Here is a 24,087-nt window from a genome sequence, read left to right on the forward strand (position 1 = left end):
TATCGTATTTAGAAAAAACAGCTTATATTATTTTAAACTCTGATTCCCCAACTCTCATTTTAATACCATAAATAAAATACAATTTAAATTATTCTGTGAAATAAATAATAATAAATTAGTTTAGCAAAAGCTCCAGCGCCATAACAGATAATCTAAACTTTTCTTCGACGTAATCGACATTTCAGGATGGAGATTGTCGGAGCGTTGTTATCACAATTAACCCTTAAGTTTTAAGCATTTTTTACATTGCACCAAAGATTTGTACATCGCACAGAAATTGCTTTACATTTTTTTTTATCTCATAAGTGTGCTTGTGATCTATACTTCCACTTATAAATCCCAAAAACTGCAAATAAGTAGTCTCCAATTCTTCAGTTCACTTAACTTCAGTTCATTTAACTTTCTTTATTTCAAATGAACAGGCTTTTCAATATATTTACTGCGCTCATGTAATGCCTGTTAAATGACATTATTTTCAGTGATACTTTACCGCTACAAAAAGCTAGCAGTCATACCCCTAATGTTCATGCCTACATACATACGTCATATGAAAGCATTTAGTTCCGATGGCCACCGCTATTTTTCTCTTGCTCCAACGCAAAATAACCAACAATCAGTCGGAGTTGAACGGTACGCGCGCGTTGTTGCCACCGGCGCGTAGCTTTACAAAGTTTTGCAGTTGGACAAAAAGCATAGAATACGCGTAAATTTTTCATACAAAAAACTTCTAACAGAAACCTCTTCACTCAACTATGGGTGTCTTAATACGCTTCGTGGTGGTGATCGCCTCGTTTGGCCTTGCCGTGCTTTTACAAAACTATCGCCTTCTCTCACGTTCCCTACCAGCACCCCAACTGAACGCCACGCAATATTGGGGGCCGGGCAGTGATAACAATTACAAAGAAGATAGCGCGATTAAGCCATTTGATATCAGAGCAAATCCTGAGGTAAAATCAAAAATTATTTTTTTATAAACATTCCAAGTATATTTACATCTGTATTTATCGTGCATATAGGTAAAGCAACACAATTTGTTAAGCGCGCAGTTCTTTTCGCGGTTAGATTTTTTTATTTCCGCATATTAATTTTATTAAAAACATTTGCATATTTTAGAGCAAATAATATTCATTCAGTGCATTTGAGATTGTAAAAGTATTTAAGTAGGAGGCCAAAAAAAACCGGCGTATATTCGTAAATTGGGCAATGAGCAGTACAAAAAAAACAAAAACAAAATTTTGGAAGCTGTTCGAAATTAATATTTTAATGTCGAATAAAAAAGTGTGTCAGAGTCAGTATTATTTTTAAATGTCTAGAAAGTTTTAATTAATGTAAATCGTTATATTAGACTAGGCTCTCTAGTGGACAGGGGATCGACACAAAAACAACGCTTATTTATCTTAGATTTTGGCAGCGTGTTTTAATATTGAAAAGCGATTTTTGATAGATTTGAATAACTTCAGAACTAATTCGAGCCTGTTCATGATTCAATAATAAAAGGTTTGCTCAGTAAGCAGCTTTCTCATTTCCTCTTGACAAGTCGCCTCCCCTGAGTTGCTAACTCTAGAAATTTGCATCAAAAGTGGAAGAAAAGTAAAATTTATAATATATATTAGTAAAAACATTTTGCTTTCAAAAGGGTTTTTAACCACAAAAACTTGCTCGGTATGTCCATATGGATATGGAAAACATCCTGACATTCAGCTTAAATCAGGATATGACGACGCATCTTTTTGGGGCAATGAACGTGAAAGATGGACGTTTTGACAATTTGAGTCCGATGCCTTGCAAATACAGGTTGGAAAAGTACTTACTAGATTACTTTAAAAGTACATAAGTTACCAACAAGAGCTCATTTAGCAATATGCAGTTAATCACAGATTCCGGATGGCAGATGATTTTTATGAGGAGCTTTTTTATGGCAGAAATACACTCGGAGGTTTGCCACTGCCCGCCGAAGAGCAAACGCTATTATGATACAAACAACACTTCCTATCGTTTGGTGTTTCAGGCCCGGGGATTTGAATTCTTGCACTTCCAAATGGTAATCACGCAGCAAGCTAGTCGATATAATAATAATATAATTTGTTTAAATAAGTGCAGGTAGTTTGTTAAGTATTTATAAATGTAAGAATATTCTTGACTGGGTGGTCAAAACTTCAAGCTTACGTGGGCAAGGCATTGTAAAGTAAAGCGCCGTGAGTATGTTCAAAGTTTGTTTTTAGTCAACCAAATTCATGATGAATTCGCTTCTTCTATGAAAGAATTCAAGGTCATAATACTTAGGTAACATAATAGCGCGTTACTTCGTGAACAGTTTTGAATTTAAAAATTAATTCACAAAATATAATTCTGGCATAAGGTTGAACCATTTTTGTTAATATCATACTTGGCAATTTCCGTTTATACTATATATTTTTTTATAATTTAACTAAAAAAGGACTATTTTACTACCATTTTAAGCAACAAATTCTTTAGTATTTCCATTTTCTTCATCTTTTCTAAATGCGACCTTTTGTAAGGGGGTGTCAAAATTCTAATGTCATAAGTGAGCAAACCTTTAATAATTGAATCATGGAGCCTGTTATACAATTTAACATTTTGAAAAAAAAAATTTTTTTTTAAGGAAAAGAGGCAATAAAAAGCAAAATAAAGAACTTATTTTATAGGAATGTGTATTTGTAGTTAGCTGTAGGAAAATATTTTTGGCGTAAGGCGATTATAAATTAGATTTAGCCATACACCGCATGAAAAAATGATAAAACCAAAAGCGTTTCTTTTAATTTAAAAGTTTACAATGAAAGTTATTGCGTTCAAATTATTATATTTTAAGTGTTTTTTTTATCGCTTTATCTCGTTTTCATATTTACGTGGCTGTTTTAGTTGAGAAACAAAAAATATGTCGCGTGGAAAAGCTTTTGCCGAATTCAAGCAGGGGAAAATTTTAGCATGGAGAGAGAGAGAGTGAGAGAGATATTATATTGCGAGATATAGCTTCAAAACTAAAAAGGGGCAAAACTGGGGTTTCAAATTACTTTCATTGGAAAGAAAAGTACGGATGCACCAAGAGAAGTGGTAGAAACCCCAAACTTAACGCTAGAGATGTTCAGAAAACCAAACGCTTAGCTATAAATAAATCAAATAGTCCTGCTGAAATTAAACATACACTTAATTTGGAAGTTACTACGGTCGTGTGCAACAAATTTTGCAAGCGGATTCTGGTCTAAAATAAACAAAACGAGTACCTAAAACCATACGATTCAAACAGGCCAGATTGACATTTGCAGAAAAGTACCGAATTTTGGGCAGATGAATGGGAAAGCGTAATTTTTTCCGTTACAAAAAACAAAAAAATCAATTTGGACGGATCAGCTGATTCACAAATGTATTGGCATGAAAAACGGAAGAAAAAGAAGGAGAGAATGGCTCGTAATTTCGGAGCGGGTACTGACATGGTTTGGGCAGCCATTGAGGGTCAAAGGCAAAATGCCCATATGTTTCATGTCCAGAAAAACGAATAGTGTCGAGTATAGAAGTATACAACTTCTAGTCGAAGCATTTGTTACCTTTTTTGATGAAAATTTCGATGAGTGGTGTATTTTATAGCATGTCAACGCAACCGTTTATGCTTCCAAAGCAAAGAGTTTTTGGCAGCGAAAAATGCCAATTTTAGAATGACTGTAGCCTTGACTTTAACCCAATCGAAAATTTATGGGCATTACTTTCTTAAACGCTTTTCAAAAATGGAAGACAGTTTGACAGCGGAAACACCCTTAGAAAAGCAATTATTGTCGGCTGGCCAAAAATTGTTGAAATATTATATTATATTGAATATAATATTAGGAATTCAAAACAAATGACTAAGCTCCAAATTAAAAACTCACGCCAAGAATTCTATTTGTTTATTCTAAATATAATAACGTTGGTCTTAATTTTTCCGTTTATGGATTTTACTTTTCTTAAAATTACTTTAAGTTTCGTGAAATGTGTGCTTATTTCTGGATATTTTTAAAACATTTATTGTTAAGAGTTTAAATATTAAAAAACTAAATTGTTGGCCCTGAACTGATTATAAAAATCAGAAGAAATTTATTTGGTCTTATAATTTTTTCGTGTGGTGTAGCATGATTTTAAACATTTACGGCTCTGAAAGCTCGACGTAAGAATTTGCGTTTAAGTTAATTTAATTGCATAGCATTTTTTTTTTTTGAAATATATCCGGTATACATATATCGCGGCGGCTACGAGTTTCGTGGTCCATTCGTCAGTTCAATTTTTGACTATTTTCTCGAATAAATCTGGCCGTATGGCGTCAATGACAAGTTGCGCAGTCGGTGTTTAGCTGATTTTTGGGAAATAAAAATTTAATCAGCGTGAGTCGATAGTGCTTACCATTCACCGTAACGGCAGCTTCCTCCTCATTTCGAAAGAAATAGGGTCCGTTGATGCCGCCAGTGCTTTATGAACTACGCGAACAGTTTTTTTTTTTTTAAAGTAATTTTCTCAATTTTAGAAGCCAGCACGTTGAAAATTGTGACGAATCGACATTTCGCTCTATGAACTTCGCGAACAGATTTTTTTTGTTTTCAAAGTAAATTTCCCCAATTTTGGAAATTGGCAATTGGCGACGAATCGACATTTCGCTCGATGAACTTTGCGAACAGATTTTTTTTTTCCGAAGTAAATTTCCCAAATTTTGGAAATTGGCAAATGGCGAGGAATCGACGTTTCGGCGTCTTCTTCCCCACAATTTGGGTGCCTTATTCTGTTGTTAAACCGTTCATGATGACTTGTCAAACCTTAATGAACAGAATTGTCTAAACAGCTTGCCATTCTTAGCTGTCAAACCATAGTTGTGGAGATATCGATAGTTCTCAAGCAGCTATAAAAAAAAACACCCGATACAAGACTTGCGCTGACTAGGCCAAATGGTAAACTTGGGTGACGGCTTGTGGTGGTGATTAATTGACTTTTTTGTTGTGGTTATTTTGCTATAAAGCAAATTTCTGTTTGGCTTCAAGCTTTTTGCGGTTGTATCTGAAATCGAAATTTGAGACAAACAGCGCATTTTTCATACCCGGAGTTCACTTCGCAAAAAGTAGCATAATTAACCATTCATGTTATCATTAATAAACTATTTCGTTTGACTCACTTAGTATATTCATTATTAATATAAAATTAAATGAGAAAAAAAAAACGTAAGGTACAGTAGGGAGTTTCGATTATCCTTCACTATTCCACAGTCCACTGCTTTACGAATTCTTTAGAAAAATTTTAGAAGTAATTTTACTTACTCTATTTCTTATTAATTTTAAGCTGTGTTCTTCCTAGCCTATGAGACTTTTTACTATATTCGTGAGCTAAAATAATTAAATAAAAAGCCTAGCTCAGGGAAAGAAGTATTAGTTTGGGGAAAAAGAAATCCTTTATTTTTGCGAAAAATGTGTGCATCAACTTAATTTGAAATAAGACTACTACAAACTATATCATCATCATACCATAAAATACTTTGGTGTTATCTTGGATCCCAAACTCAGCTGGAGATCCAACGTACAGCACAGGGTAAAGAAAGCGAATATATCTCTTTACACGTGTAAGAGAATGTTGGGTAAAAAATGAGGTATGCAACCAAAACTATCCAATTGGTCCTACACAGCCATTGTAAGGTCAATACTAACATATGTTGCACTAGTCTGGTGGCCCGCAACAAAAAAGAAATACAACCAAACCAAGCCAAAAAGATACAAAGAACAACGTGTATCTTAACTACAGGAGTGCTTAGCACCAGTCCTACTGAAGCGCTTAATGTACTAACTCATCTATTACCATTAGACTTACATATAAAAACAATCGCCACATGCAGCGCGGCCAGACTCAGAGATATAGGAAGCTGAACAACAAGATCGTACGGTCGCAACAACATCCTACAGGGGCCCTCGCTGCTCAAAAACAAATCAGACTACACAGTCCCCGACCTTAACTTCGAGAAAGACTTTACGATACGTTTTCCACCGAGAGCCGAATGGAGGAAAGGAAAAGTGATTGATACAAATCCACACTGACGGTTCTAAGATGAACTGTGGTGTGGGAGCTGGCATCCATTCGAAGCCGCTCAACCTATCTTAGTCAACACAACTTCCTGACTATGCCAGCGTGTTACAGGCAGAACTATTAGCGATTAGAGAAGCTTGCAAATCACAAAAACACTCCAAAAAATTGATGCAAGAGCAGCTATCTTTTCAGACAGTCAAGCAGATATCAAGGCCTTGAACTCCAACTCCGTTTTATCCAAATTAGTCTTACATTTTAGAAAGAAACTACAATTGCTTAGTCATTGGCTTGAAATTACTCTGATATGGGTTCCCGGTCATAGAAACATATGGATAATGAGATAGCGGACGAGCTAGCAAGAAAAAGTTCGAGACTAGACATAGCAGAGGCGGTGGTAGTCTCCACCCCACTCAACACAATAAAAGCAACAAAAAACGCATGGCCGTCGTACAAAATCAAAAGGACGAATTACCTGTTAGAATGCTCTCGACCAAACATTTCATGCAGCCAGACTCAACCTCCCTTTCAATCCCGTCTGCAGAAGCTGCCAAGCGGAAGGGATGAAGAAAAGTCTTTTCCACTAATGATGTGACCGTCCAAGGTTAGCCAGGGCACGACTTCGCTCTTTCGGTAAGCCTTTCTTACAGCAAATTAATGAGATCTCAGACATCGAGGTCAAGATTTGCTGCTACACTTGGACCTCACTAAATGAATCTGATTAGGATTATTTCAGTAGAAATACTCAACCGCTTCAACAACAACAAAAACAACATCATCATCATCATCATCATCATAGCATTACAGTTCGGGGTAAACCATGCTTCCGTTACAATTCGCCTTCACGTCACTCGATCATTAGCTTTTCGTTTGATATCAAATATGCCCGTAGCTTCAAGTCTCTCGGCCGGTCTCTTTTTCTGTCGTCTTGTGGATTTGTTTCAAGAAACTACATTTCAGTATAATTTATTTCAATAATACTAAGGAAAAGTTACAAAAAAGGCAACTCAATTTCAATGCGCCTAATTAATAAAAAAATAAAAGTTGTTAAAAATGTTAAAAGTTAAAAATCAACCAAAGACACTTCGTTACCGTCTAAAAAACGACGGATGGGACAAGTGTGTGAATACGTGTGAAATGATCGAGCAAAACTCGGCTGGCGAATCTCCCAAGCGACGTGCATCTAAAGCTCCCCTCACATAGCTAAATAGCAAAGCTGGTAATCTATCATCCCTGAATTCTACGTGATGGCCAACCCCACCAGGAGATTTTATGCCAAGTCGGTTGTCACGAGGACCGATTTTTGGGAAAAGCCATGCAGAAGAGGCCTTAAAATGTAGGGTAATAATACTAGGTCTTTACGCTGGCAAGAGGAAAATACCGATACACTTTGTCATTACCATTACAAGTAAAATTATTCAACTATAGATATTAAATGTTTAATAATATGTTGTTTTACATTATTTCTGCGCACATTAGCATATTTTATGACCTGAAATTGATGTGCTTGAAAATAATGCAGTTTATTTATTAATGTTTTGCTTGCCTAAGTAATAAGGCCCTTGTAGTTTAATTCGGTCTTAAAAATAAATGTTCGGTCGTTCTAAAGTAATAATACTTTATTTAATTACTGTCATTGGCCAGCGGTTCGAGACAGAAAGCAAATGACTCCCAATCACCATACAAATATATTAAATTTTGATGGAACTTTTATAGTGGCTTTAAGATAGAAAATAGACTGATTATTATTATATAGGGCGACAATTAAGATCGACTATTTTGAACTTTGATTAAGAAAAATGTCATGTTCTGATGCCTTTGTTATAACAAAAAAATTTCTAATGTCTCTTGCTGAAATTCGCAATTGAATTTTTTAATAAGCCCACAAATTTTTTGGACCCATATACTTTGAATTTTGTTGTTCATAAATTCTGGGCGATCTCATCTCGTTTTGGTTCAGAGACCCTATGACCAGCTTTCTGTAAAAGTATTGAACGTACACAAACGGTTTTTGAGGATTTCCTTAAATTAGCAGACAATTTTATTATGGGTCACCTTAGACGAAAAACGTGTACGGGTTAAGGCGAGTGCACAAGAAAACTTTGTCCAAGCAATTCGGATGAACATTCAATAGGTATGTTCATGTAAAAATTATACAGTAATTTAATTTTCGAGAATTCCCTCATTTTGCTCTCTCACTTTCCCCTACTTTGGAAGTTTTTTGGGTACATGAACACCAAAACATGATAATTTGTAACAATTTTTACAAACTATTTGCTTCATGAACAGGCCTAATATGAGCATTAGGGCGGACCGATTTGTATGGAAAGCAACTTTTTTTTACTTACTGCATCGCTTAGATTTATACAAAAATGAATTTGAAGTAATTTTGTTTGCTTAAAATTTGTGTGTAAAACCTAAGCGAAATCGAAAACTACAATATATTACTTTTAATTTGAGATGGCTGTATAGAGTATATAGAGAATATTGTTCAGATTTTATTAAAAAATAAATTATGCTAAATATGTATTCTTTCAAAATACTAGTTAAAATATCCTTAAATATGCAATAAGAGAACTATTTTTTTAAGTTGTTTTTGTAGTTGTTAAACCGGGATGTAAAATTGGGGGCTTTATACTGTACCGACTACAGAACGCAAAAAGAACCAAAGCATCTGAAGAATTTGACCAGTTAATATAGTATTATTTTTATTTTTATTTTTCCCATTTTTTTTGATTATTAACAATTTTTGTATACAATGCGCGCGTACGAATACACCAAATTTTAAATTTACATTTAATTTTCCACAAATTCCTCATCAAAATTCCATGGTTAGTAATTAGAATTTCTGGGCAAAAATAGGTTCGCAATTTTATTGAATTTTTTTTTTATGTTTTCTCCACAAGCTAATGGCCTTCGTTGCTAGTACTGCAATTTTAAATCTTGCATAAATAATTTTTTATTATATAAGTTAAGCAAAAATAAAAAATAATAAGTAAAAATATAATAAAATTAAATTAAAAAAAAAAAATAAAATTAAATAAAATAAAAAAAAATAAAATAAAAATAAAATAAAATAAAATAATATGTTAACACTCTCTTTTATGTTTCTGCTCTTACTACTGTACGATTATTGGGGAAGCACCCAAAGGTACAGACATTTAAAAATACAACAACGAAAAAAACGCCAGTAGTCCCCAAGTGGCAAAGGAGACTCGAAACACGAATTGCCGGTCTAAGAGAATCTATAGGGAGGCTTACTTCATTTAAAAATGTGGCTAGATCTAAAAGGTTGTCCAGACATGTATCTAGAATCATCGCGCCGCTTAAACCTCAGACTGTAGGTCTTGACCAATTATCGTAGATAATTGATAGGAAAGTACAGCAACTCGCCGCTTACTCAAAACGATTAAGAAGATACCTCAAAAGTAATCAGAGGCGGAAGGAGAATCAGCTTTCCACAGCTTTTATAGAAATCTGCAACAAAACAGCAATGCAGAATCTCAGACATTATATCCACAACAACAAGATTTAGAGCAGTTTTGGGAGAAAATATAGGCACAAGCAAAACACTTCAATGCTGATGCGAATTGGTTAGCCAAAGAAAAAGAAAAAGCGGATAACGTAGCACCAATGCACTTCTACGACATAACAGCAGAAGAAATAAAGAATAATATTTGTACTTCAGCTAACTGGAAATCCCCTGGCCTAGACCAGCTACACAACATCTGGCTTAAGAAGCTCTCAGTAATGCACGAAGCACTCGCAAGATGCTACAACGAGCTACTGAAAAATATAGCTGCTATCCCAGAATTTCTCACTGCCGGAGTCACCTATCTTCTTCCAAAGGACGCACCATCTGCCGATCCAGCAAAATGCCGCCCAATTACTTGCTTGAGCACGACATACAAACTCTTGGCGAAAATTATCGCTAACCGAATATATGAACACTGTGAAATTAACAGCATTTTATGTGAAGAACAGAAAGGTTGCAGGAAGCGCACAATGGGCTGTAAAGATCAGCTTATTATAGACACTGTTATCACAGGAGTAGCTCTGAGAAGAAGGCGGAATTTAAGCGTCGCGTTTATTGACTACAAAAAAGCTTTTGATTCAATGCCGCATGATTACCTATTAGAGATATTAAGAATATACAAAATCGATGCTGCCACTGTTGCCCTCTTGGGCCGCTTAATGAGCAAGTGGAATACAAAACTGGTTCTAAATGGAACTGTTTCGAAACAGATTTCAATCAAACGTGGTATATTCCAAGGGGATGCCTTAAGCCCGTTATGGTTCTGCATTGGTCTCAATCCACTTAGCAGGCTTCTCACACTTAAACAAAATGGCTTTATACTCAAAACTGAAGTAAGAGAGCACACGTTCAACCATCTTCTGTTTGTTGACGACTTGAAACTGTACGCAAACAAAAAGCATAAGCTATATGAGCTGATAGATGCCACTAAAGCTTTTAGCGATGACGTGGGAATGGAATTTGGACCAGATAAGTGCAAAATAATACATTTGATTAGAGGTCAGCTGGATGAATCCGAAGAAAACTACGCAGTAGACCAAAATATTATTATAGACAACTTGCATAGCAGCGAATCTTATAAATATTTAGGATTTCTGCAACTTAAAGGAATCAACCACACGCTAGTAAAGCAAAACCTCATTAAAAAATTTGAGGCACGACTGAAAGCTATATTAAAAACTAGTCTGAACAGTGGAAATAAATGCAAGGCAATCAATACCTGGGCCATACCCCTTTTGACATACTCGTTTGGAGTAATAAAATGGTATCAGACAGACATCCTTCGGATTGAAACGCTGATACGCACCACTTTCACAAAGTTCCAAAGCCATTACCGTCAAAGCGCTGTGGAAAGAATATCGCTTCCTCGAAACGTTGGTGGGAGAGGAATCATTAATATAGCGCGCCTACACTTTTCGCAAACTTTGAAGTTACGTACATATTTTCTAAGCAGCGAGTCCCATCTATTTAAAGCTATCGCTATGGCAGATAATGGCTTTACCCCGCTAAGTCTGATGGAGCAGAATATCCCAGTACCTGAGGGGGTTAAATCCCCAGCAGAAATGATCGCAGCATGGAAGGCAAAAACAATACACGGTGCCCATCCGCATGATCTCGAAATGGAATGGATAGACGCACAGTCATCCAATTTATGGTTGAAAAGAGGAAAACTATTTTCTGAAACAGAAGGTTTCGCAATCGCTATCCAAGACCGAGTTATTCCAACAAGGAATTTCCGAAGGTCGATACATGGCGAGGCAATAGAAGATAGATGCCGAAGGTGCGGCATTTACGGTGAAACAATCGACCATATAATTGCTGGATGTAGCGTACTTGCCCCCCGTGAATATGTCATGAGACATAACAATATAGCAAAGATCCTCCACCAACAACTTGCGACCAAACACGGTCTCTTACAAGCAGAAGTCTTGTATTTTAAATATGAACCAAAGGCAATAATCGAAAATGCAAATTTTAAACTGTACTGGGACAGATTTATATCCACAGATCAAACAGCAGCTGCCAACAAACCTGACATTATCTTGTTCGACAAGACAAATAAAACGATCGAAGTAATCGATATAGCGGTGCCCCTTAATCGCAACATCCAAAGCACATACTCCACCAAAGTATCGAAGTATGCAGCTCTGGCCATAGAACTTAAACGGATGTACAAAGCGAGGGAAGTGAATGTAATTCCAATAATTATATCGGCCACTGGATTAGTACCTAAGCATGTAATAAAAAACTTGAAGAAGTATGACTGCCAACACCTCTTAGAAGACATGCAGAAGTCGACCATACTGGACACATGTGCAATAGTTCGTAGATTTTTAAATATTTAAACAATAGTAATCGCATGGGCGTAGAACTTGGACTACGCTCCACCAGATCACAATCCCTTGAAAATTTTATGCGGGATGTGTAATCTCCGGCAATAGCCGAGATGGATTAAGCTCAAATAAAATAAAATAAAATAAAATAAAATAAAATAAAATAAAGTAAAATAAAATAAAATAAAATAAAATAAAATTAAATTAAATAAAATAAAATAAATGAAATAAAATAAAATAAAATAAAATAAAAAATATAAAATAAAAATAAAGTAAAATAAAATTAAATTAAAAAAAATTAAAATTTTCTCCATATAAAGTAAAATTTCGTGCCTTTGTTGTACGCTGTCTCGAGCAGTGTTCCCCATTTCTCCATATAACGCAAGCACGACATTTTTTGTTCGTATAAAGCAAATGCGCAACACGTTCAGGTGGAAAAATTATTGAAAATCAAGGAGCATTTTCAGCTATATTATTTCAAACTAGCAATTTATTATTTTAAAGATTAATGGGCTAAAACACTGTGCTCCAAAATTTTTTAAAATTCTATTTAAAACGTTTGCAATTTTGATGAAAATATTTCGAATTTTTATAAATTTTGCGCAAAGTTCGAAACTTTTATTTATATGATATTTATTGTATTAATTTATCAAGGAATAAAAAAAAACCAAAAAAAAGGACTACATGTTTGTAAAATATTCATGAAGATTAAAAAAAGTAAAAGCACATTCAAAAAAGTAGTCAAAATGTTGTGGTACTATAGTTTTTACGCCGTCTATTTGTATTATTTACTTACGAGTATACCTACATTTGATTATTCGGTAGCTTTACTTGTTCTAAATATTTCGCATATTTTTTCCGTTTCCTTTTTATTTTATTTTTCATTTCTTGAGTCATTTCCAGTCTTACAAGCAAAACTCGCCAAACTCTCATAACAAACTTCAACATTACAAACCCAAAAATTGTCAAGGCCGCTATGAATGCAGCGGTTTTTTTTTATTGTTGTTTCGCTGATATTTTTATTGTGAAGAGTTCGTTTATTTTACCCATGCAGAGGTTTTGTTTTGCGGCAAAATAAACCACAAATATAGCTTGGAATAAAAAATGCAGAATAAAATTAACAACAATAACAAAAACAATCGTGCAACCGGTTTCTTTTAAACAGCAAAATTGTGTTGCAAAGTGGTGCGCAAAAGTTCTTTTAATAAATTTTGCCTTTTTACAATTCAATTCATTCTATTTAAAGCTCATCGCTGAACTTAAAGCGCAATTGTCGCGACCATTGACCCTGCACGAACCGCTGGAAGGTGTTGGCTTTCAATATGGTTTCAACGCCAAGGAGCTGCAGAACGTCGTCACATATTGGCGCGATACATATCTGCCTAAGTGGGCTGAAAGCGAAGCGTACCTGAATCAGTATCCACATTTTGAAACACAAATTCAGGGGTAAGTAATGAAAATCAAACTGCATGCATATGGAAACATAGTTTTATAGATAGATTTTTTTTATTTTGTAAAATCATTTACACCATTTAGAACATGAATTATTTCGGTATTACTAAGAACGGACTTTCCAAAGAAACTACAGCGGTATTTTTCCAATATTTGGCACCGTTGACAATCCTCGAAAATGTTGGATTGTTTCCCTCGGAGGTCTTCACTCTGAGGAAATGAATGCCAACATCCCATTTCGGCTACCGGATCACTGTAGTGAATTTCAACCTGAAATTCTGACTATCATTGAAGACCTGTTAGCCCTAAATAAAAATGTCCTCACCAGATATCCAATCGGCCCTGAAAGCTTTAAACTCGCCTAATATTAACTCGAATACAGTAAAAGAATGTATCGACGTTTTGACAGAACTATCACAGTACTTTGTAATAAACCTACTCTGGGTGCCGGGTCATAGAGACATAGAAGGCAACTGCAAAGCAGATGAAGTAGCGAGATTGGGGGCCACACTACCGATCCAACCAGACAAAGCGAACGTAACTATACCTTTAGCAACTTGTAAGATGCTTATAGATAAACACATTATCAGAGCTGTCAACAGGCTATGGACCCCGTCCCTGACCTATGCAACAAGTAGAATGATGTGGCCAGAATGGAACATGAGCCGCACCAACCGACTAAACTGGAAAAACATGAGAAATTTTCGCGGGGTCCTATCAGGGCATTGTCGGATTGGCAGGCATGCCAGTAGACTGGGTGCACCCTATAACGACATTGAAGAAGAAGAGACTATAGAACACTTTCTAATCGGGTGCATGGCTCTGGATAGAAGACGGTTCAATACTTTAGGAAAAGATTCCCTGAATAACTTGACAGAAGTTGCCAATATAAAAATAACAAGCCTTGTTAGATATATTAAAGCCACAAGTTGGTTCAATGAGGACAATGTAGAGTGAGGAGAAGGGACAGCCCTGGTGGTATCACAATGGGCCTACAGCAGGCCTAGGTGTGTCAACTGACAACCACTATACCTACATACCTTCCTTCTCATTTAAGCTACATAGAAGCAGTTTTTATTGTAAAGCCCATTAAGCAATGTGCAAATACTTCTGCCTTTAAAAATACATGACGACAAAAAAGTGACGCCTAGATGTTAGTAGTGAATAATTCCTAGACGGTAACTTTTCTTATGTCATCTTTGACATTTCTCAAGTACACAAATGTACAATTTCACACGATAGGACAACGCATTAAAATTATTGAAACATACTAGGTGAAGTCCAAAATAAACAAGACTGGCGTCATAAAAATATTTTTGATGGCGCCATCTTTTTAAAGAGTTAGTGCGTTGGAAGTTACATCCCTTACTGACTTCCAATGGCAGTTTGGTGACATTCGGTTCAGTGGACGTGAAGTTATTGCGTCTAAAGTCTCAGTATGTTTGTGTCATCGGTACAGAAATGAGTTTCAAACAAAGTGCTGATACCAAATTTTGATTTAAAATCGGTAAAACATTTACCGAAGTATTTGAATTGATGAGAATAGTGTATGGTGATGATTGTCTATCTCGTGCCAGAGTTCATGAGTGGTTTACACGTTTCAGAGATGGTTGTGAGGACATAAAGGCCAATGAACATCTGTCAGTAATCACCGAAAACTCCATCGAAATTGTTCGTAGATTTATCAGAAATGGACCGAAATCGTCGTTGAAATTCATAGAATCGGAGTTGAATATCTCCAAAACATCGATTTATTGCATTTTAGCTAAACATTTGGGATTACGAAAGGTCTGCGCACGTTTCATTCCGCACAAGTTAACTGAGGACCAAAATTTGCTCAGAATTCAAAATTCGAAAGACCTCATTAAAGAGGCGAGAAAAGCCGAGAACTTCCTTTACAGCATTGTAACTGGTGACGTGGTAACGTGGTGTTTCCAACATGAACCTGAAACTAAGCATCAAAGTGCTGAATGGTAGGCCCCAGACGAGCCACCACCCGAAAAATCACATTTGGAGAAGCCAAAAATCAAGTCGATGCTCATTTTTTTTACGATTCAAAGGGAATTGTTCACAAGGAGCTCGTGCCAATGGGCCAAACCGTCAATGCGATTTTCTATCTTGGCGTTTTGAAGCGTTTTTTGCATCGCCTTCGTCGAATTCGCCCAGAATGGCGTGAAGAAGGAAGCTGGCGCTTATTCCATGATAATGCACCATCTTATCGATCCACTCATGTGGCTGATTTTTTGACTAGAAATCGCATTTCAACCATCAATCTCTCACCATATTCGCTTGATATGGCTCCCTGTGACTTCTACCTATTCGGAAAATTGCATTTGGCCATGAGAGGGAAACGTTTTGCCTTCGTAGAGGCCATCCAAAAGGACTTTCCGGTCAATGACCTGAAGCACTCTTTCGAAAAGCTTTTAGATCGCGCAAAACAATATATCGGGGCCAGAGGGGACTATTTTGAATAAATAAGCTCGAAGTTATCAGAACAAAGCTCCTGTCGTTTCTATTTTATCTCACTCTTGTTTATTTTGGACTGCACCTAGAATAATGCTTCACAAAATGGTAGTCTGAGAAGAGCATTCGCATCTCGAAAATCGTCTTCAAATTACTCAATCGTGACGATTACAATAACTTTTACACGTGAAATTTATTTCTGTAATACCTGAACGCCAGTCTTTCGGCTGTGGCGGCTGTATTTGCTCGAGGGAGCAGGTTATTCTAATCGCAAAATCTATTAAATCTCAAAAAAAATTAACTGAAGAAAACATCTACAAAAAAGTATTAACAAACAAGTGACATGGACAAATGAGTGGCACGATATCATATTCACTGATCAAATTACGCTCCACTTTGACGGTTCTGATTTTGTTTAGTCGTGGCGAAAGATCAAAGCGAAACTTAGGAGTTTGGTAGTGTTGTAATGTGGAATACACAAAGTTGCTAATAAAATAGTTGTGAGATTCCATGTCTAGCTAAATTTTTTTCTTGTATTGAAAATCAAGATAATATTAGCTGCAAAAATATGTTCAACTTCTTTGCTATTTTAATTATTCAATTCTTTATTGCGAATGACGACATAAAATATACGCAACTTTCAAGTTAAAGCCTTTATTTTCAGTAAATATCGTAGAAAATATAAACAGAAATGTAAATAGAAGATAAAATCCAAAATAGAAAATGTTGTCAAACTTTTATCAAAAAATATAATAACAAAGTGCCTTTATACGAATCTCTATGCCTGTAGTGGGGTAGACACTACATTTGGCTTCAGTTCGCTCATTAAAATTCACTGTAAGCAAATTACGCTCTCAAAGAGGTCAATAACAATGTTAACAAATCCGCGACGGTATGCTGATGTGCATGGAATATTGAAACTTAATGCTGAGAATATTCACTAATTATTTGCATACATATTCATAGATTATATATATGTGTGTGTATGTATATGTTTGTAAATACACATTTGTTGTCTCACCTGCGCATTCGCAGCTCATAGGCTTGCATATACATACATACATACATAAGCATTTATAATTAATATTATCATAATTATAAATTTACAATTTTAAACGTTTTAGACTTTTGATTTTTCAAGCTTAGGCATATATTTTAAAAATAGATTTCGCAATGTTATTAATAAGGAACTAAGTTTGGCACGTAACACTCGACTCAACTGAGCTCCACTGGTTGGTTTCCTTTTTTTGATATTCTCCATTTTAGTGACATAAAAAAACTTGGCATAATTATTTTCATTGCACAGACGTTAGAAGGTCAAGGTTGTGTCACTCAGCGCCCATTAATGGTACAATAAGCCTCAGAACACTATGCATGTTAGGAACAGTCATTGCTAATGTTAATGTTGTTGTTAATGTTAGCGTTAATGTAAAAGTTAACAATTCATGAAATCATTGGTTGAAGCGAATGGTTAGGCGAATCTGCTTGCATGGTTTACTTCCGTTCTGTTGCAATGTTGGGCATTAAAACTTAATAAAGGGTGGTTAAGTTTCAAGGGCCGGTATTGATTTTGAATAAAATACAATTTTTTTAGGAAATTATTGTCATTTCTCTTTATTATGATAATATTAGTGTGACTCAATTACGTATAAAACAAAATATTGGCCAAATGGCCGCCGCGGTCTCGGCGGCACAACTCCATCCGATAGTCCAAATTTTCGATGACGCTGAGGCATAATTGAGGTTCTATGCCGTTAATGTGCCGAATTATCTCATCCTTTAGGTCTTGAATTATTACTGGCTTATCGACGTACACCTTTTCTTTCAAATAACCCCAAAGAAAGAAGTCCATCGGTGTCAAATCACATGATCTTGGCGGCCAATTGACATCGCCGCGACGTGAGATTATTCGGCCATCAAATGTTTCGCGCAAAAGAGCCATTGTTTCGTTAGCTGTGTGACAAGTGGCACCGTCCTGTTGAAACCACATATCGTCCACATCCATATCTTCCAATTCGGGCCATAAAAAGTTCGTTATCACCTCACGATAGCGAACACTATTCACAGTAACTGCCTGTCCGGCCTCATTTTGGAAAAAATACGGCCCAATGATGCCGCCGGCCCATAAACCGCACCAAACAGTCACTCTTTGTGGGTGCATTGGTTTTTCGGCAATCACTCTTGGATTATCATTCGCCCAAATGCGGTAATTCTGCTTATTGACGAATCCACTGAGGTGAAAATGTGCCTCATCACTGAAGATGAAGTGCGCTATATGCATTTTGATTTGAACGCCCGTTTTCATAATAAGCCTGAATAACTTTAACGTGTTGCTCGATTACGTATCTTTCCATGGTTCAAATTGAGCTAGTTTGAAATTGAATAATGTGAAATTAAATGTAGAAAAAAACTTGACGTTTAGGTGTGGTTTACATTCAACATCGGCCCTTGAAATTTAACCACCCTCTATTTGGTTTTACATCAACTTTAGGATTTTTTAGTATACTGGGTAATTCATTAAACGGCAAAAACAAAATTTGAAGTGTTCCTTTATTTATTAAAATAAAAACGAATTATCTAACCAGTGACAATTTTCAATGCAGAAGCCAAACTCGTACAGTTTTAATACACTAAAATCAGAAAGTACCAGGAATGTTTAAATAAAACAAAACAGACTTAAATTTCAGGCAAATTTATTTTATTTCCTTCAAAATATGACCCGTCTGAAGCAACACACACACGGTTAACCCAGTCCCACATGCACCCCTGGTAGGCCGACGAAGGGATGGCCTTCAGCTCCTTCATCGCATTCTCTTTGATCTCCTCTGTCGACTGAAATCTCCTTCAACGAAGTGGTAACTTCAATTTGGGAAACAAAAAGAAGGCGCACGGGGCCATATCAGGTGAATACGGTGCTTGTACGATGGTATTTTCTTGATGTTTGGTCAAATAATCCAGCACAATTTGGGCTCGGTGCGATGACGCATTATCATCATGTAAGATCCAAGAATTGTTTGCCCACCTTTCCGGCCGTTTGCGACGTACAGCATCTCTCGAACGCTTCAAACGGATAAAAAATATTCTTTATTGACTGACTGGCCCGATAAAAGGTACTCATGATGCACCAAGCAATCGAAAAAAACAGTCAACATCACCTTTCCGGTACTTTCTGATCACAGAGTATATCAGGCGAAATTACTTGTAATGAGACCTAACTTCAAGTTATTTTGAAAGTGGAATTCGACGAAGTGCCAAATATTAAAATTCTTTCCCAAATTTTAAATATTATGTCACAGAGAACATTAATGGTACAGGGAATTCTCGGGAGCTACAATTAGTGTAAATTATGTATTTATCAAACATGAAGTCACCTCGCCTACCTCAATAGCGGGGAAATTCTTAACAGAGCAGTGAATTCTCTCTAAGCATATTGGACAGCACAGTTATTGGCTTCTGTAGGATATCAAATGAACTAATGCCGGACGGCATTTTGCAAGACACTTGAATGTATTTATTTTGATGTTTCTTTGAAAAACGAAATTTTATTTATCCACGTTTTATTGTAGACAACTCGACACTGTGACCCGATTTTTTCCAGTGCTCTGCGTACTGTCCACTCATTGACGGACTTTTTAGTATTTCGTGCGCCATCTTTTCATGTTTTAGCTACTTGATGAGTCACTAATCACTCCATTGCTCGTGCAGCTCTATCCAAAAGTAGATTGCGGCGCCTTCTTCTAACCTTTGGAACCTCTATATTCCGTCGTTACAAACATTAAGTCCAATTTGTTGGAAATTTCCAAGCTTTGTGCTATTTCCCTTGATAAGCGACCATTTTCAGTCAATGCAAAAATTTTATCTTCAACTTTTTTATCAATATAAAAATAATCCTTTTAATTTGAACAAAACAACAATTTGACGACGAAGCGGTTAGACTCAACAAAATTTGTTAGATTTTTTTAGCTTATCGGGAGTCACGAAACAGAGCATTTTAACAACAGAAAAATAACGGCAAAGATAACGGCATTAAGAATAATGCGTTACTGACGTTGGAGCAAAATTAGCTAAATCGATTTGTTTATTATTTTTGTAATATCCTTTTTGTTTTTAAATATTTGGTAAACTTGAATCAATACAGTTAAGAAGGTAAATATTTACAACGATAGCCAAGTGGCAATTAAGGCCCTCGGCTCAATGATGGTGCACTCGAAACTGGTCAGGGAATGCCTGATCTCACTTTCGATTGCATCAGAATTCTTCGACATTGGGATAATCTGGGTACCTGGTCATAGTGGCATTGCGGGAAACTGCGAAGCCGACGTGCTGATCAGACAAGGGGCCTGTGAGGTAGTGTGCCCGCCAAAGGAGAGTTTCAGAATCCCCTTGACAACCTGCGCTCTACTCCTGGAAGAATGGGCTTTGCACCAACTCAGCGAGCGCTGGGCAAGTACACGAACGTGAACGTTGCGCAATCCGTCTCGCCACGTTTGGATCGGAGGCGTTCGAGGGATATTGTGAGGATGACAAAATCTCAACTCGCAAATTTTTTGGGTATCCCCGCGGAGCACTATCCGCGAGGTATACATGCCGTGACAATCGGAATTACTTCGAGTCCTTTTTGCGTCAGCTGCATAAAAGATGAGGTCGACTCATCTCAACACCAGCTCCTTAGCTGTCCCGCTCTCGCAGGACTAAGATTTAAACATCTTGGTTCTCACTTCTTTTCTGCGCCTGCTAATATATATTAGCAGGTCTTGATATCAAAAATCGGATGTACTTCATCAGCAGCATAAAGCGATTAACACAGCCGCAAATTAGTCACCGGTCATAGTCCACAAATACTCAGCCCCGTCCCCACCCCTTCTCCTTTTCGTCCTATCGCTTTCCTTCATCTCTTTTTCCCCTTGCAATGGTATCACAAAGGATAAACTAAATTTCTTCGTACAAGTGGGCACACTTTCTGGGCAGCCATTGCAGCCTAACCTAACCTAACCTGAATCAATACTTTTTATTTCTTAATAAATGAAGCATTTAACCTGGAAATTCGATAGCGTTATTTTGAAAAATGACTCTACAGCAATCAAAAATGCATGAATGCGGCAGACACTCAGCCGGTTCTGCTAGCCACTGTACATATGTATGTATGTATATGCACGTATGGGGCAACTAAGCAAAAGTTCAATTGCATCTTTAATTCATATATTCATCAACGCTGAAATGCCTCACGACGCAACGCATTGACATATCTAATCAATAATCAAAGAGTAAATACTCAAATGCCTAACAAATGCAAAAACGATTTTCATCTGCATGTTCGTATACATATCCCTATATGTATGTAGATATGTATGCGCGTATGCACACTAGATACCCTAGTCTATGTATTTTTCGCCTTACATGCCTCAACTTGCGTATGCCGTCCAAAGCTAAAATTCTAAGCCTAGCGACTACGAAAACAAAATACAGTCATAGACACAGTCGCGACGGCACTGAACAGCAAAAATATTAAATAGCACAACAAACCCAAATGCATTCATAAGTTCGAGCTCGTATTTCTAGGAGCAAAATGCTTTCATTCATAAAGCGACCTAACTGGATTTATCTCAAGAGACAAAAATTCTAAATCTAGGATTGAAGAAATCATTGACGACCATTCGAAAGTAGTCAATATTGGAATATTTCTTATACTTATAGAATTATTTACCAATATATGGTGAACGTGAATTTTAGTCTTAATAAACCTCTTATTAGCAATTTTATCAATATTCCTTTTCGCTACCTAGTAATTTCGCTATTTTCCTAATATATGTTTTTCCTGCTTTTTTTAACCCACAGTTTGCGCATGCACTTTATCCATGTAAAACCACAAGCCACCGAAGGAAAAAAGATACTCCCATTACTGCTACTTCACGGATGGCCTGGTTCTGTACGCGAATTCTACGACTTCATTCCTTTACTTATAACTCCCAATTCGAAAAGCGATTATATTTTCGAAGTGATTGCACCCAGTTTGCCCGGTTATGGCTGGTCACAGGTATGGACACCTTCTTCGGCATCAAAACTTTTATTTTACTATACGAATATAAATGATAATTAACCTTTTCTTGTGTGTCTTTTTTAGAGTTCCTCGAAAGTCGGCTTTGGCACCGCTCAAATAGCTGTTGTTCTGCGAAATCTTATGCTACGCATTGGACATGAGAAATTCTTAGTGCAAGGTGGCGATTGGGGATCTGTGATCGGTTCTAGCATGGCTGCACTCTTCCCTCAAAACGTATTAGCCTATCATTCGAATATGTGTACCGCCATGAATCCACTCGCGCTAATCACAAAAGGGTTGCGCATCCTATTTCCCAGCATTTACCTTAAACAAGAACACAGAGAATTCTTTCGTTCTTTCGGCGATGAGCTTTCATATATTCTTGAAGAAACTGGCTACTTGCATTTACATACTACAAAACCGGACACCATTGGTGCGGCCCTGTCGCACAATCCCATTGGTTTGGCTGCTTATACATTGGAAAAATTCTCAACTTGGACCGATCCGGAATACAGAAACCTGCCGGATGGTGGTCTGACGTTGCGTTACACAATGGATAGCCTCTTGGATAATGTTATGATTTATTATATAACAAATTCAATAACGACATCGCAGCGCATCTACGCAGAGGCGTGGTCAACAATTCAAAATGATATTGAACGCGTTCACGTCCAGGTGCCAACTGCTTGTGCACGCTTTAAGTGGGACATGATGCATGCCAGCGACAGCGAATTGAAGCACAAATACAAAAACCTCATTCAAAGCACATTTTACAAAGATGGCGGCCATTTTCCAGCAATGGAATTGCCAGAGACTCTCTACGGGGACTTCATTGAATTTGTTAAAAAAGCTGGCTTATAAATTTACTAAACTAAATAGTTGATAAATAATTTGTATTTTGAGGTGTTTCTAGAAGAATGTGTGGTTTTCTTATTATAACTAACGGGAAAATGTGTACTGCATATCGGAAAGATGCATACAAGTAGATATGTATGTGTGTACTTATATGCCTTTAACCTCTTGTTTTTCTGCTACATTTTTTCAGAAATGAATCTCACTGTAAATGAAATATTTTATGTAATAAGTTTTATAATTTTACCGTAATTTTTTATCATCTAAACAACACAGACAACAAGGTTCATTGCACAGCCTAAAACTGCATTAATTTTATTGGGTGGTGCTAAGTCTTAAGTAATAAAACAAAGTTTGCAAGGTATCGAATCATACGATTCACCAAATTACTGTTGTCTACTGGAAGAGTTCGTTCCGCTCCAAAGCGGCTTTTGCAGATAAGTAGAGTGAAATATTGCGTCAGTCTACATTGTGTCGTGTCTACAAAATTCGCTTGTGTGGAAATACAAAATTTTATTTTACACATCACCAATCATTCGCTGAAAATAGTTTTACTCAAATATATTATTACAATTCGACAAAAATAGGTTATATAAAAATATATAATTAGTACCATTGCGAAATTTTAACAATTGGTGATATTTTATTTTTGATAGACGCATCGGTGACACGCCTGAATAATTTTGTACAGTGAAGGACTTAAGGGATTAGGGGTAGTCAGAGGCCCGAAAAAATGATGATTTTCACGAATTTTTTTTTGCTACTTAATTAATTTATTTAACAAAAATAAAAACATAGCATAAAAACATCATGTTTTAACTTGACTTCACCAAAATTTCAAAAAAAAAAATTAATAATTGCAAAAGTTATCGCTGTTTGTGTGAAGCCCGTTTCTCCAGAAGTCCCTTGCGGTGAACATCACAAGTCCTTGCAGATTCATCTAAAACCAATCGGATGAGAAAAATTATTTTTATTGATAGATAATCTCGAGCCGGATCGAAGCTTTTTTTTTCAAAATGAACAAAATGGCGGCCTCAGGAAATATTTTTCAGATTTTCGGGAAAAAACCAACAGTTAATTGTTAAAAAAAAATCGAAATTTTTGAAAAAAAAAAAATCCTTCGATCAGGCACAAGTTTTTTATGTTTTTCAAAAGCTGTATAAATTTTATTGAAATCTACGTAGCGGTTTTTAAGTTACAGTGTTCACCAGTTTGAAAAACATAGTTTTGAGAAAAACGCATTTAAAGTTTTGCTATCGGCTCCGGAGCGGCCGAGCGCCCTTTGTTAATTGTTGAATAACTTGAAAAGTATTTGTCGGATTCACTTCAAATTTTTACACAATATTTTTAAAACATTATACTATAAGAAA

At 36.3% G+C, this 24,087-nt stretch overlaps 1 protein-coding gene across 1 annotated transcript; it reads left to right on the forward strand.

Annotated features, from left to right (window-relative positions):
* Nucleotides 1-605: 605 nt before the first annotated feature.
* LOC128866772 (juvenile hormone epoxide hydrolase 1-like) lies at nt 606-23,021 on the forward strand. Its single transcript, XM_054107746.1, has 4 exons — nt 606-947; nt 13,160-13,359; nt 21,664-21,862; nt 21,950-23,021. The coding sequence occupies exons 1-4, from the start codon at nt 753-755 to the stop codon at nt 22,724-22,726; spliced, it is 1,371 nt and encodes a 456-aa protein (XP_053963721.1). The 5' UTR covers nt 606-752; the 3' UTR covers nt 22,727-23,021.
* Nucleotides 23,022-24,087: the final 1,066 nt, after the last annotated feature.

Source organism: Anastrepha ludens, chromosome 6 (genome assembly GCF_028408465.1).
Source record: "Anastrepha ludens isolate Willacy chromosome 6, idAnaLude1.1, whole genome shotgun sequence".
In the NCBI taxonomy this organism is placed as follows: domain Eukaryota; kingdom Metazoa; phylum Arthropoda; class Insecta; order Diptera; family Tephritidae; genus Anastrepha; species Anastrepha ludens.

Coding starts and splice junctions, on each gene's coding strand:
- LOC128866772 (XM_054107746.1), top strand. CDS start 753: ATGGGTGTCTTAATACGCTTCGTGGTGGTGATCGCCTCGTTTGGCCTT. Junction 948..13,159: donor ATATCAGAGCAAATCCTGAG/GTAAAATCAAAA, acceptor TTCTATTTAAAG/CTCATCGCTGAACTTAAAGC. Junction 21,863..21,949: donor CCGGTTATGGCTGGTCACAG/GTATGGACACCT, acceptor TGTCTTTTTTAG/AGTTCCTCGAAAGTCGGCTT.